Here is a 14,837-nt window from a genome sequence, read left to right as displayed (position 1 = left end):
AAAGCTGTCCTTGAAACAGTCTTGATATGTTCGTCAAAAGGGACATCAGGGTCCAGAGTAACGCCGAGGTCCTTCACAGTTTTATTTGAGACGACTGTACAACCATTAAGATTAATTGTCAGATTCAACAGAAGATCTCTTTGTTTCTTGGGACCTAGAACAAGCATCTCTGTTTTGTCCAAGTTTAAAAGTAGAAAGTTTGCAGCCATCCACCTCCTTATGTCTGAAACACATGCTTCTAGCGAGGGCAATTTTGGGGCTTCACCATGTTTCATTGAAATGTACAGCTGTGTGTCATCCGCATAGCAGTGAAAGTTAACATTATGTTTTCGAATGACATCCCCAAGAGGTAAAATATATAGTGGTCCTAAAACGGAACCTTGAGGAACACCAAAATTTACAGTTGATTTGTCAGAGGACAAACCATTCACAGAGACAAACTGATATCTTTCCGACAGATAAGATCTAAACCAGAACTTGTTCGTGTAGACCAATTTGGGTTTCCAATCTCTCCAAAATAACGTGGTGATCGATGGTATCAAAAGCAGCACTAAGGTCTAGGAGCACGAGGATAGATGCAGAGCCTCGGTCTGATGTCATTTACCACCTTCACAAGTGCAGTCTCAGTGCTATGATGGGGTCTAAAACCAGACTGAAGCATTTTGAATACATTGTGTGTCTACAGGAAGGCAGTGAGTTGCTGTGCAACAGCCTTTTCTAATAATTTTGAGAGGAATGGAAGATTTGATATAGGCCGATTAGTTTTTTATATTTTCTGGATCAAGGTTTGGCTTTTTCCAGAGAGGCTTTATTACTGCCACTTTTAGTGAGTTTGGTACCCATCCGGTGGATAGAGAGCCATCTATTATGTTCAACATAGGAAGGCCAAGCACAGGAAGCAGCTCTTTCAGTAGTTTAGTTGGAATAGGGTCCAGTATGCAGCTTGAAGGTTTAGAGGCCATGATTATTTTCATCATTGTGTCAAGAGATATAGTACTAAAACACTTGAGTGTATCTCTTGATCCTAGGTCCTAGCAGAGTTGTGCAGACTCAGGACAACTGAGCTTTGAAGAAATACGCAGATTTAAAGAGGAGTCCGTAATTTGCTTTCTAATAATCATGATCTTTTCCTCAAAGAAGTTCATGAATTTATTACTGCCGAAGTGAAAGCCATCCTCTCTTGGGGAATGCTGCTTTTTAGTTGGCGTTGCGACAGTATCAAAAAGGAATTTCGGATTGTTCTTATTTTCCTCAATTAAGTTGGAAAAATAGGATGTTCGAGCAGCAGTAAGGCTCTTTGATACTGCACTGTACTGTCTTTCCAAGCTAGTCGGAAGACTTCCAGTTTGGTGTGGCGCCATTTCCGTTCCAATTTTCTGGAAGCTTGCTTCAGGGCTCGGGTATTTTCTGTATACCAGGGAGCTAGTTTCTTATGACAAATGTTTTTAGGGGTGCAACGGCATCTAGGGTATTGCGCAAGGTTAAATTGAGTTCCTCAGTTAGGTGGTTAACTGATTTTTGTCCTCTGGCGTCCTTGGGTAGACAGAGGGAGTCTGGAAGGACATCAAGGAATCTTTGTGTTGTCTGTGAATTTATAGCACGACTTTTGATGTTCCTTGGTTGGGGTCTGAGCAGATTATTTGTTGCAATTGCAAACTTAATAAAATGGTGGTCTGATAGTCCAGGATTATGAGGAAAAACATTAAGATCCACAACATTTATTCCATGGTACAAAACTAGGTCCAGAGTATGACTGTGACAGTGAGTAGGTCCAGAGACATGTTGGACAAAACCCACTGAGTCGATGATGGCTCCGAAATATTTTTGGAGTGGGTCTGTGGACTTTTCCATGTGAATATTAAAGTCACCAAAGATTAGAATATTATCTGCTATGAATACAAGGTCCGATAGGAATTCAGGGAACTCAATGAGGAACACTGTATATGGCCCAGGAGGCCTGTAAACAGTAGCTATAAAAAGTGATTGAGTAGGCTGCATAGATTTCATGACTAGAAGCTCAAAAGACTAATACGTATTTTTTTGTTTTGTAAACTGAAATTTGCTATCGTAAATGTTAGCAACACCTCCGCCTTTGCGGGATGCACGGGGGATATGGTCACTAGTGTAGCCAGGAGGTGAGGCCTCATTTAACCTCTAGCGTCGAGCAATCCCGTATCCGGGAGCGTAATCATAGCCTTAAGCTCATTACCATAACGCAACGTTTCCTATTCATGAAAATCGCAAATGAAATGAAATAAATATATTGAAACACAAGCTTAGCCTTTTGTTAACAACACTGTCATCTCAGATTTTCAAAATATGCGTTACAGCCAACGCTAGACAAGCATTTGTGTAAGTTTAGCATGGCATAATGCTATGCTAGGCTGTGCTGGCAGCAGGCAACATTTTCACAAAAATAAGAAAAGCAACCAAATTAAATCATTTACCTTTGAAGAACTTCAGATGCTTTCACTCAGGAGACTCCCAGTTAGATAGCAAATGTTCCTTTTAATAATATTTTTGGAGGCAAAAAACGACACGTTTGTTCATCCTGCTTGGCTGAGAAAACGACCGAAAATACTTAAACTATAACGCCAAACTTTTTTCAAAATTTGCTCCATAATATCGACAGAAACACGGCAAACGTTGTTTAGGATCCATCCTCAACGTGTTTTTAACATATGTATTCAATAATATATCCGTGGAGGCAGTTGGTTTCTCATAAGAAACTATTGGAAAAATGTTTTCTCCGGGAGACACCATGTGACCACATGCTATATATGGTCCCTTACAGCCATTCTCCAATGGAAATGCCTAAAAAGACATCACAATGCTGCAGACACCCTGGGGAAAACGTGGAAAACGTAACCTGACTCCTAGCTTCTTCACAGCCATATAAGGAGTCATTGGCATGAGGCTGTTTAAAAAAATGTGCCACTTCCTGATTGGATCTTTATCTGGGTTTCGCCTGTAACATCAGTTCTGTGGCACTCACAGACAATATCTTTGCAGTTTTGGAAACGTCAGAGTGTTTTCTTTCCAAAGCTGTCAATTATATGCATAGTCGAGCATCTTTTCGTGACAAAACATCTTGTTTAAAACGGGAACGTTTTTCATCCAATAATTAAAATAGCGCCCCCTATATCCAAGAAGTTAACACAGTAAATTCATCAGGCTTAAGCCATGTTTCAGTCAGGCCAATCACATCAATATGATGATGAGTGATTAGTTCATTGACTATAATTGCCTTTGAAGTAAGGGATGGACAAGGCATATATACAAGGCTAGCTGTCTGAATCGCCGTGTCTCCAGCCAGCCCAACCACTCGCTGGACCCCTATTGATCACCCGGCTATGCATGCCTCTCCCTAATATCAATATGCCTTGTCCATTACTGTCCTGGTTAGTGAATACTGTCTTATTTCACTGTAGAGCCTCTAGCCCTACTCAATATGCCTTAACCTACCATTTAGTTCCACCTCCCACATATGCGGTGACATCACCTGGTTTAAATGTCTCTGGAGACAATATCTCTCTCATCATTACTCAATGCCTAGGTTTACCTCCAATGTACTCACATCCTACCATACTTTTGTCTGTACATTATGCCTTGAATCTATTCTCTCACGCCCAGAAACCTGCTCCTTTTCCTCTCTGCTCTGAACGCACTAAACGACCAGTCCTGATAGCCTTTAGCCGTACCCTCATCCTACTCCTCCTCTGTTCCTCTGGTGATGTAGAGGTTAATCCTGGCCCTGCAGCCCCCAGCTCCACTCCTACAGTGCCTTGCGAAAGTATTCGGCCCCCTTGAACTTTGCGACCTTTTGCCACATTTCAGGCTTCAAACATAAAGATATAAAACTGTATTTTTTTGTGAAGAATCAACAACAAGTGGGACACAATCATGAAGTGGAACGACATTTATTGGATATTTCAAACTTTTTTAACAAATCAAAAACGGAAAAATTGGGCGTGCAAAATTATTCAGCCCCCTTAAGTTAATACTTTGTAGCGCCACCTTTTGCTGCGATTACAGCTGTAAGTCGCTTGGGGTATGTCTCTATCAGTTTTGCACATCGAGAGACTGGCATTTTTTCCCATTCCTCCTTGCAAAACAGCTCGAGCTCAATGAGGTTGGATGGAGAGCATTTGTGAACAGCAGTTTTCAGTTCTTTCCACAGATTCTCGATTGGATTCAGGTCTGGACTTTGACTTGGCCATTCTAACACCTGGATATGTTTATTTTTGAACCATTCCATTGTAGATTTTGCTTTATGTTTTGGATCATTGTCTTGTTGGAAGACAAATCTCCGTCCCAGTCTCAGGTCTTTTGCAGACTCCATCAGGTTTTCTTCCAGAATGGTCCTGTATTTGGCTCCATCCATCTTCCCATCAATTTTAACCATCTTCCCTGTCCCTGCTGAAGAAAAGCAGGCCCAAACCATGATGCTGCCACCACCATGTTTGACAGTGGGGATGGTGTGTTCAGCTGTGTTGCTTTTACGCCAAACATAACGTTTTGCATTGTTGCCAAAAAGTTCAATTTTGGTTTCATCTGACCAGAGCACCTTCTTCCACATGTTTGGTGTGTCTCCCAGGTGGCTTGTGGCAAACTTTAAACGACACTTTTTATGGATATCTTTAAGAAATGACTTTCTTCTTGCCACTCTTCCATAAAGGCCAGATTTGTGCAATATACGACTGATTGTTGTCCTATGGACAGAGTCTCCCACCTCAGCTGTAGATCTCTGCAGTTCATCCAGAGTGATCATGGGCCTCTTGGCTGCATCTCTGATCAGTCTTCTCCTTGTATGAGCTGAAAGTTTAGAGGGACGGCCAGGTCTTGGTAGATTTGCAGTGGTCTGATACTCCTTCCATTTCAATATTATCGCTTGCACAGTGCTCCTTGGGATGTTTAAAGCTTGGGAAATCTTTTTGTATCCAAATCCGGCTTTAAACTTCTTCACAACAGTATCTCGGACCTGCCTGGTGTGTTCCTTGTTCTTCATGATGCTCTCTGCGCTTTTAACAGACCTCTGAGACTATCACAGTGCAGATGCATTTATACGGAGACTTGATTACACACAGGTGGATTGTATTTATCATCATTAGTCATTTAGGTCAACATTGGATCATTCAGAGATCCTCACTGAACTTCTGGAGAGAGTTTGCTGCACTGAAAGTAAAGGGGCTGAATAATTTTGCACGCCCAATTTTTCAGTTTTTGATTTGTTAAAAAAGTTTGAAATATCCAATAAATGTCGTTCCACTTCATGATTGTGTCCCACTTGTTGTTGATTCTTCACAAACAAATACAGTTTTATATCTTTATGTTTGAAGCCTGAAATGTGGCAAAAGGTCGCAAAGTTCAAGGGGGCCGAATACTTTCGCAAGGCACTGTATTCCCCAGGCGCTCTCTTTTGATGACTTCTGTAACCGTAATAGCCTTGTTTTCATGCATGTTAACATTAGAAGCCTCCTTCCTAAGTTTGTTTTATCCACTGCTTTAGCACACTCTGCCAACCTGGATATCCTAGCCGTGTCTGAATCCTGGCTTAGGAAGTCCACCAAAACCCTGAAATTTCCATCCCTAACTATAACATTTTCCGACAAGATAGAACTGCCAAAGGCGGCGGTGTTGCAATCTACTGCTGAGTTCTGTCTTACTATCCAGGTCTGTACCCAAACAATTCGAACTTCTACTTTTAAGAATGCATCTTTCCAGAAACAAGTCTCTTACTGTTGCCGCTTGTTATAGACCACCCTCTGTCCCCAGCTGTGCCCTGGACACCATATGTGAATTGATTGCCCCCCAAGTCCTTCTGTTCACCTGACTTAGAATTCCTCACAATCAAATGTTGACCGCATTATCTACCAAGAGAATTCTCTATGATTATAATCGCAGCCGCATATATTCTCCCCAAGCAGACACATTGATGGCTCTGAACAAACTTTATTTGACTCTTTGCAAACTGGAATCCATATGTCCTGTGGCTGCATTCATTGTAGCTGGGGATTTTAACGAGCTAATCTGAAAACAAGACTCCCTAAATTGTATCAGCATATCGAATGAGCAACCAGGGCTGGAAAAACCTTGGATCATTGCTATTCTAACTTCCGCGACGCATATAAGGCCCTGCCCCGCCCCCCTTTCGGAAAAGCTGACCACGACTCCATTTTGTTGATCCCTGCCTACAGACAGAAACTAAAACAAGAAGCTCCCGCGCTAAGGTCTGTTCAACGCTGGTCCGACTAATCTGATCCCACACTCCAAGACTGCTTCCTTCACGTGGACTGGGATATGTTTCGTATTGCATCAAACAACAACATTGACGAATACGCTGATTCGGTGAGCGAGTTCATTAGAACGTGCGTTGAAGATGTCGTTCCCATAGCAACGATTAAAACATTCCCAAACCAGAAACCGTGGATTGATGGCAGCATTCGCGTGAAACTGAAAGCGCGAACCACTGCTTTTAATCAGGGCAAGGTGACCGGAAACATGACCGAATACAAACAGTGTAGCTATTCCCTCCGCAAGGCAATCAAACAAGCTAAGCATCAGTATAAAGACAAAGTAGAGTTGTAATTCAACGGCTCAGACAGAAGAGGTATGTGGCAGGGTCTACAGTCAATCACGGATTACAAAAAGAAAACCAGTCCTGTCGCGGACCAGGATGTCTTTCTCCCAGGCAGACTAAACAACTTCTTTGCTCGCTTTGAGGACATTACAGTGCCACTGACACGGCCCGCTACCAAAACCTGCGGACTCTCCTTCACTACAGCCGACGCGAGTAAAACATTTAAACGTGTGAACCCTCGCAAGACTGCAGGCCCAGACGGCATCCCCAGCCGCGCCCTCAGAGCATGCGCAGACCGGCTGGTGTGTTTACGGACATACTCAATCAATCCTTATCCCAGTCTGCTGTTCCCACATGCTTCAAGAGGGTCACCATTGTTCCTGTTCCCAAGAAAGCTAAGGTAACTGAGCTAAACGTAGCACTCACTTCCGTCATCATGAAGTGCTTTGAGAGGCTAGTCAAGGACCATATAACCTCCACCCTACCTGACACCCTAGACCCACTCCAATTTGCTTACCGCCCCAATAGGTCCACAGACGATGCAATCTCAACCACACTGCACACTGCCCTAACCCATCTGGACAAGAGGAATACCTATGTGAGAATGCTGTTCATCGACTACAGCTCGACATTTAACACCATAGTGCCCTCCAAGCTCGTCATCAAGCTCGAGACCCTGGGTCTCGACCCCGGCCTGTGCAACTGGGTACTGGACTTCCTGACGGGCCACCCCCAGGTGGTGAGGCTAGGTAACAACATCTCCACCCCGCTGATCCTCAACACTGGGGCCCTACAAGTGTGCGTTCTGACCCCTCTCCTGTAGTAGTCCCTGTTCACCCACGACTGGCTGGCCATGCACACCTCCAACTCAATCATCAAGTTTGCAGACGACACTACAGTGGTAGGCTTGATTACCAACAACGACGAGGCGGCCTACAGGGAGGAGGTGGGGGCCCTCGGGAGTGTGGTGTCAGGAAAAAACCTCACACTCAATGTCAACAAAACTAAGGAGATGATCCTGGAATACAGGAAACAGCAGAGGGAGCACCCCCCTATCCACATCGACGGGACAGTAGTGGAGAGGGTAGTACGTTTTAAGTTCCTTGGCATACACATCACGGACAAACTGAATTGGTCCACCCACACAGACAGCGTTGTGAAGAAGGTGCAACAGTGCCTCTTCAACCTCATGAGGCTGAAGAAATTTGTCTTGTCACCAAAAGCGCTCACAAACTTCTACAGATGCACAATCGAGAGCATCCTGTCGGGCTGTATCACCACCTGGTACAGAAACTGCTCCGCCCACAACCGTAAGGCTCTCCAGTTCTGCACAACGCATCACCGGGGGAAAACTACCTGCCCTCCAGGACACCTACACCACCCGATGTCACGGGAAGGCCATAAAGAGCATCAAGGACAACAATCACCCGAGCCACTGCCTGTTCACCCAGCTATCATCCAGAAGGCGAGGTCAGTACAGGTGCATCAAAGCAGGTACTGAGAGACCTGAAAATCAGCTTCTATCAGACTGTTAAACAGCCACCACTAACATTGAGTGGCTGCTGCCAACATACTGACTCAACTCCAGCCACTTTAATAATGTAAAAATGGATGAAAAATGGATCACTAGCCACTTTAAACAATGCCACTTCATATAATGTTTACACACCCTACATTACTCATCTCATACTGTATGTATATACTGTATGAGATGCCATCTACTGCGTCTTGCCTATGCCGTTCTGTACCCTCACTCATTCATATATTTTTATGTACATATTCTTCATTCCTTTACACTTGTGTGTATAAGGTAGTTGTTGTGAAATTGTTTGGTTAGATTACTCGTTGGTTATTACTGCATTGTCGGAACAAGAAGCACAAGCATTTCGCTACACTCGCATTACCATCTGCTAACCATGTGTATGTGACAAATAACATTTGATTTGATCTATCTTCAGTGCTCGTGCTGCTAGGTTATCTAAACTGTGACATGTTTAACACCCCGGCCATCCTACAATCTAAGCTTGATGCCCTCAATCTCACACAAATTATCAATGAACCCACCAGGTACAACCCCAAATCCATAAACACGGGCACCCTCATAGAAATCATCCTAACCAACTTGCCCTCCAAATACACCTTTGCTGTTTTCAACCAAGATCTCATCGATCACTGCCTCATTGTCTGTATCCGTAATTGGTCTGCGGTCAAACGACCACCTCTCATCACTGTGAAACACACCCTAAAACACTTCAGCAAGCAGGCCTTTGTAATCGACCTGGCCCGGGTATCCTGGAAGGATCATCACGTCAGTAGAGGATGCCTGGTTATTCTTTAAAAGATCCTCCCTCACCATCTTAAATAAGCATGCCCCATTCAAGAAATGTAGAACCAGGAACAGATATAGCCCTTGGTTCTCTCCAGACCTGACTGCCCTTGACCAACACAAAATCATCCTGTGGCGTTCTGCATTAACATCGAATAGCCCGCGTGATATGCAACTTTTCAGGGAAGTTAGGAACAAATATACACAGGCAGTTGGGAAAGCAAAGGCTAGCTTTTTCAAGCAGAAATGTGCATCCTGTAGCACAAACTCCAAAAAGTTCTGGGGCACTGTAAAGTCCATGGAGAATAAGAGCACCTCCTCCCAGCTGCCCACTGCACTGAGGCTAGGAAACACTGTCACCACCGATCAATCCACTATAATTGATCATTTCAATAAGCATTTTTCTACGTTTGGCCATGCTTTCCACCTGGCTACCCCTACCCCGGTCAACAGCCCTGCGCTCCCCACAGCAACTTGCCACAACCTCCCCCACTTCTCCTTCACCCAAATCCAGATAGCTGATGAAAGAACTACAAAATCTGGACCCCTACAAATCAGCTGGGATATACAATCTGGACCCACTCTTTCTAGAATTAACTGCTGAAATTGTTGCATCCCCTATTACTAGCCTGTTCAACCTCTTTCGTATCATCTGAGATTCCCATAGATTGGAAAGCTGCCGTGGTCATCCCCCTCTTCAAAGGGAGAGACATTCTAGACCCAAACTGCTATTCTACCCTGCCTTTCTATGGTCTTCGAAAGCCAAGTTAACAAACAGATTACTGACCATTTCAAATCCCACCATACCTTCTCCACTATGCAATCTTGTTTCAGAGCTGGTCATGGGTGCACCTCAGCCTCGCTCAAGGTCCTAAACAATATCATAACTGCCATCGATAAGAGACATTACTGTGCAGCCGTATTCATCGACCTGGCTAAGGCTTTCGACTCTGTCAATCAGCACATTCTTATCGGCAGACTCAGCAGTCTTGGTTTCTCAAATGATTGCCTCGCCTGGTTCACCAACTACTTCTTTGATAGAGTTCCGTGTGTCAAATCGGAGGGCCTGTTGTCCGGACCTCTTGCAGTTTCTATTGGGATGCCACAGGGCTCAATTCTCGTATTGAAATAAACTTTTGTTCTTGACCAAATACTTATTTTCCACCATAATTTGCAAATAAATCCATTAAAAATCCTACAATGTGATTTTCTGGATTTTTTTTCTCATTTTGTCTGTCATAGTTGAAGTGTACCTATGATGAAAATTACAGGCCTCTCTCATCTTTTTAAGTGGGAGAACTTGCACAGTTGGTGGCTGACTAAATACGTTTTTGCCCCACTGTATATCTCGCTGGTCACCCCCAAAGCCAATTCTTCCTTTGGCTGCCTCTCCTTCCAGTTCTCTGCTGCCAATGACTGGAACGAACTGCAAAAATCATTAAAGCTGGAGACTCATGTCTTCCTCACTAGCTTTAAGCACCAGCTGTCAGAGAAGCTCACAGATCACTGCACCTGTACATAGCTCATCTGTAAATAGCCCATCCAATCTACCTCATCCCCATACTGTATTTATTTATTTATCTTTCTCCTTTGCACCCCAGTATCTCTACTTTCACATTCATCTTCTGCACATTCTACCATTCCAGTGTTTAATTACTAAATTGTAATTACTTCGCCACTATGGTCTATTTATTGCCTTACCTCTTATCCTACCTCATTTGCACATAGATTTTGTTCTACTGTATTATTGACTGTATGTTTGTTTATTCCATGTGTAACTCTGTGTTGTTGTATGTGTCAAACTGCTTTGCTTTATCTTGGCCAGGTTGCAGTTGCAAATGAGAACTTATTCTCAACTAGCCTACCTGGTTAAATAAAGGTGAAATAAATAAAAAATATCGGCACCCAGAATGGGTCGGTGTCCAGTATGGATTTGAGAGGAGAGAAAATGACTATTTTAAAACAGACTTAGTGAAGGCTGATCAGTATGGTGTGATAGTCTCTCACTACAGGCAGACAGCTAAGAGAGCGTTCGCGTTCGCGCACATTTACATGTTTTCATTTAGGACCACTGCGATGACGCAACACACCAGACATGACCCGAGGTGTTAATTGTTACTCTGTCCCCCAGTCGGGCCCAGCCGGGCAGAGCCGGCCACGCTCTAGACTAGCAGATCTGGGTGATACACACACACACACACACTCTCTGTCTCTAACACACATACATATACTCACACACACACACACATGCACCAGTCAAACCAAGGCTAGAGTGGAATGTGTGAACAGGTCGAGCCACAAAGCCCATTGTTCACATTATAAACCACAGAGACACATGGAGCACTGTGAGGGGTTGATAGATGTATCATGGATTAACACCACAAACACTCATCTAACCCTAACTCTCCTCACTCACACACACAGAGACACACACACACACACACACACACACAGACACAATTCTAACCCTAACTCTCCTCACTCACACACACAAACACACACACACAGACACACAATTATAACCCTAACTCTCCTCACTCACACACACAGACAAACACACAGACACACAATTCTAACCCTAACTCTCCTCACTCACACACACAGACACACACACAGACACACAATTATAACCCTAACTCTCCTCACTCACACACACACAGAGACACACACACACAGACACACAATTCTAACCATAACTCTCCTCAAACACACACACACAGAGACACACAATTATAACCCTAACTCTCCTCACTCACACACACACAGACACACAGACACACAACTATAACCATAACTCTCCTCAAACACACACACAGAGACACACGCACACACACAAACACACACACAGACACACAATTCTAACCCTAACTCTCCTCAAACACACACACAGAGACACACACACAGACACACACACACGCCAGCTCAACCTTTCTCTCTCTGCATGATATAAAAAAGGAGAGCAGAGCAGAAGGGATGAGAGGAGGGATGAGAGGAGGGATGAGAGGAGGGAGAAGAGGAGGGGTGAGAGGAGGGATGAGAGGAGGGAGAAGAGGAGGGATGAGAGGAGGGGTGAGAGGGAGAAGAGGAGGGGTGAGAGGGAGAAGAGGGAGGATGAGAGGAGGGAGAAGAGGAGGGATGAGAGGAGGGAAAAGAGATGACAGGATGGACAAAACAGTTGAGTGGAAAGGAGAGTATGACAGGAGGAGGATCTGACCCTGGTTAAATCAACTTTTCTTATCCTGGGGGAGATCTCATGCTCCACTTGTGAAAATACCTTTTTAATGTTGTTTGGTTTACTTTCATTCTCCTTCCTCCTACTTCTCTAAGGCATCCACAGATGTTCAGGGCGTAAACATTTTGGAGACACACACACACACCTGCTCTGCATGCAGGTCATAACATCCTCATTGCTCCTTCTCCCCCCCAACCCCGACTCGGCTGATTACATCAATTACATGACATCTGCTGTGAAAGAATGTCAGTCAGTCTGTCTGCGCCTGTCTGTGTTCTCTGTTAAGGCTCAGTCGCCCAGATAGACGTTTGGAGTCTGTCTGCCCCTGTCTGTGTTCTCCGTTAAGGCTCAGTCGCCCAGATAGACTTTTGGAGTCTGTCTGCCCCTGTCTGTGTTCTCCGTTAAGGCTCAGTCGCCCAGATAGACGTTTGGAGTCTGTCTGCCCCTGTCTGTGTTCTCCGTTAAGGCTCAGTCGCCCAGATAGACGTTTGGAGTCTGTCTGCCCCTGTCTGTGTTTTCCGTTAAGGCTCAGTCGCCCAGATAGACGTTTGGAGTCTGTCTGCCCCTGTCTGTGTTCTCCGTTAAGGCTCAGTCGCCCAGATAGACGTTTGGAGTTTAGAACTTGAGCGGACAGGAACAGCTGGGTCTGGTTCTATTTTGCCCGGCACCAATATACTCCCTACCCCTCCTCCTTGGACCTAACCCTTCATTGTTTGCCTGGAAAGGTATAGCAGTGTAGTGGTGGAGCTCCCATCATATTCCTTACACCTTACAGATCTACAAACCCCAGAGAGTTTTAGGGGGAGTATAGGAGGGAATTTTGACCGTGGTGCTGTGTCCCTCATAGCTTACCATCCATCTGTCTTCCTTTGTGTCTATAGATCATGCAGCAGATGAGTGACCATCGTTATGACAAGCTGACAGTGCCTGATGACATTGCAGCCAACACCATCTACATGAACCTCCCTGGCAAAGGTCATGTGCTGTTACACTGCACCCCAGAGGAGTTCCCAGAGAGTGCCAAGGTGAGCAAACACACACACACACACACATGCATAAAGTATACACACATATTCACATGCACGCATACACTAACACACACACACTGTGACTCTTGGATATCAGCTCGTATGGGAGCAGTGAATGTTATTGTCTCTGTAGCGGTAAGGCATGGTTGGGGATGAGCCATGTCATTTACATTCCTCAGTGTCACTACACAGTAACTCACTCTGGGCTCCTGGTTACCACATCACCAACACCCTGCAATCTGCACAGACAGCTCCAACACCTCAAATGTACTCTGTGGTTAAAACCCAAACTTTAACATTTATTTTTAGTACAAAGCGTTTATTGAAATATGTCTCTTTGGATTTGGAACCGTTGTCCAAAGGCTGACTATTATATTTTCCTTGAGGATTGGCTGAAGGGAAATTCAAGCCAAACATTATAAAATCAGAGTGACTGCCTCTCTTTCCTGTATCAGACCACTGTGGGGACGTGTGTATTCATATGTGTCCTGGATGGAAACTTGGGACACTTTCTGCTTCTGAGCACCAGCTGTGTGATGAAGAATCATTCATGTAGAGGTGTTGGAATCCCAATATTCAGTGGTGTCAGACCATAGGGATACATCTCTGTGTGTCAGACACAGTTCCATGTAAACACACACACACAAATACACACACTCACTCTCTCTCTTTTTCTCTATATATTTCAAAAGCAGCATGATTGAACATCACATCTACAGTTGAAGTCAGAAGTTTACATACAGTGGGGCAAAAAAGTATTTAGTCAGCCACCAATTGTGCAAGTTCTCCCACTTAAAAAGATGAGAGAGGCCTGTAATTTTCATCATAGGTACACTTCAACTATGACAGAGAAAATGAGAAAAAAAAATCTGAAAATCACATTGTAGGATTTTTATTGAATTTATTTGCAAATTATGGTGGAAAATAAGTATTTGGTCACCTACAAACAAGCAAGATTTCTGTCTCTCACAGACCTGTAACTTCTTCTTTAAGAGGCTCCTCTGTCTTCCACTCGTTACCTGTATTAATGGCACCTGTTTGAACTTGTTATCAGTATAAAAGACACCTGTCCACAACCTCAAACAGTCACACTCCAAACTCCACTATGGCCAAGACCAAAGAGCTGTCAAAGGACACCAGAAACAAAATTGTAGACCTGCACCAGGCTGGGAAGACTGAATCTGCAATAGGTAAGCAGCTTGGTTTGAAGAAATCAATTGTGGGAGCAATTATTAGGAAATGGAAGACATACAAGACCACTGATAATCTCCCTCGATCTGGGGCTCCACGCAAGATCTCACCCCGTGGGGTCAAAATGATCACAAGAACGGTGAGCAAAAATCCCAGAACCACACGGGGGGACCTAGTGAATGACCTGCAGAGAGCTGGGACCAAAGTAACAGAGCCTACCATCAGTAACACACTACGCCGCCAGGGGCTCAAATCCTGCAGTGCCAGACGTGTCCCCCTGCTTAAGCCAGTACATGTCCAGGCCCGTCTGAAGTTTGCTAGAGAGCATTTGGATGATTTAGAAGAAGATTGGGAGAATGTCATATGGTCAGATGAAACCAAAATTTTACTTTTTGGTAAAAACTCAACTCGTCGTGTTTGGAGGACAAAGAATGCTGAGTTGCATCCAAAGAACACCATATCTACTTTAAAGCATGGGGG

General features: G+C 44.3%; 1 protein-coding gene across 1 annotated transcript in view; it reads left to right on the top strand.

Annotated features, from left to right (window-relative positions):
• The window catches only part of LOC139398588 (N(G),N(G)-dimethylarginine dimethylaminohydrolase 1-like), a gene marked incomplete at its 3' end in the record, with an annotated part of 28,026 nt that extends 14,863 nt beyond the window's left edge, over window positions 1-13,163 (top strand). Inside the window, exon 5 of the mRNA XM_071144504.1 lies at window positions 13,020-13,163. Within this exon, the coding sequence (XP_071000605.1) occupies window positions 13,020-13,163 (144 nt within the window). The remainder of the gene's footprint in view (window positions 1-13,019) is intronic.
• Between the last annotated feature and the right edge of the window lie 1,674 nt (window positions 13,164-14,837).

Source organism: Oncorhynchus clarkii, unplaced genomic scaffold (genome assembly GCF_045791955.1).
Source record: "Oncorhynchus clarkii lewisi isolate Uvic-CL-2024 unplaced genomic scaffold, UVic_Ocla_1.0 unplaced_contig_11428_pilon_pilon, whole genome shotgun sequence".
NCBI classification, from domain to species: domain Eukaryota; kingdom Metazoa; phylum Chordata; class Actinopteri; order Salmoniformes; family Salmonidae; genus Oncorhynchus; species Oncorhynchus clarkii.
The sequence above is the reverse complement of the archived record's forward strand: the minus strand, read 5'-3'. Positions and strand labels throughout refer to the sequence as shown.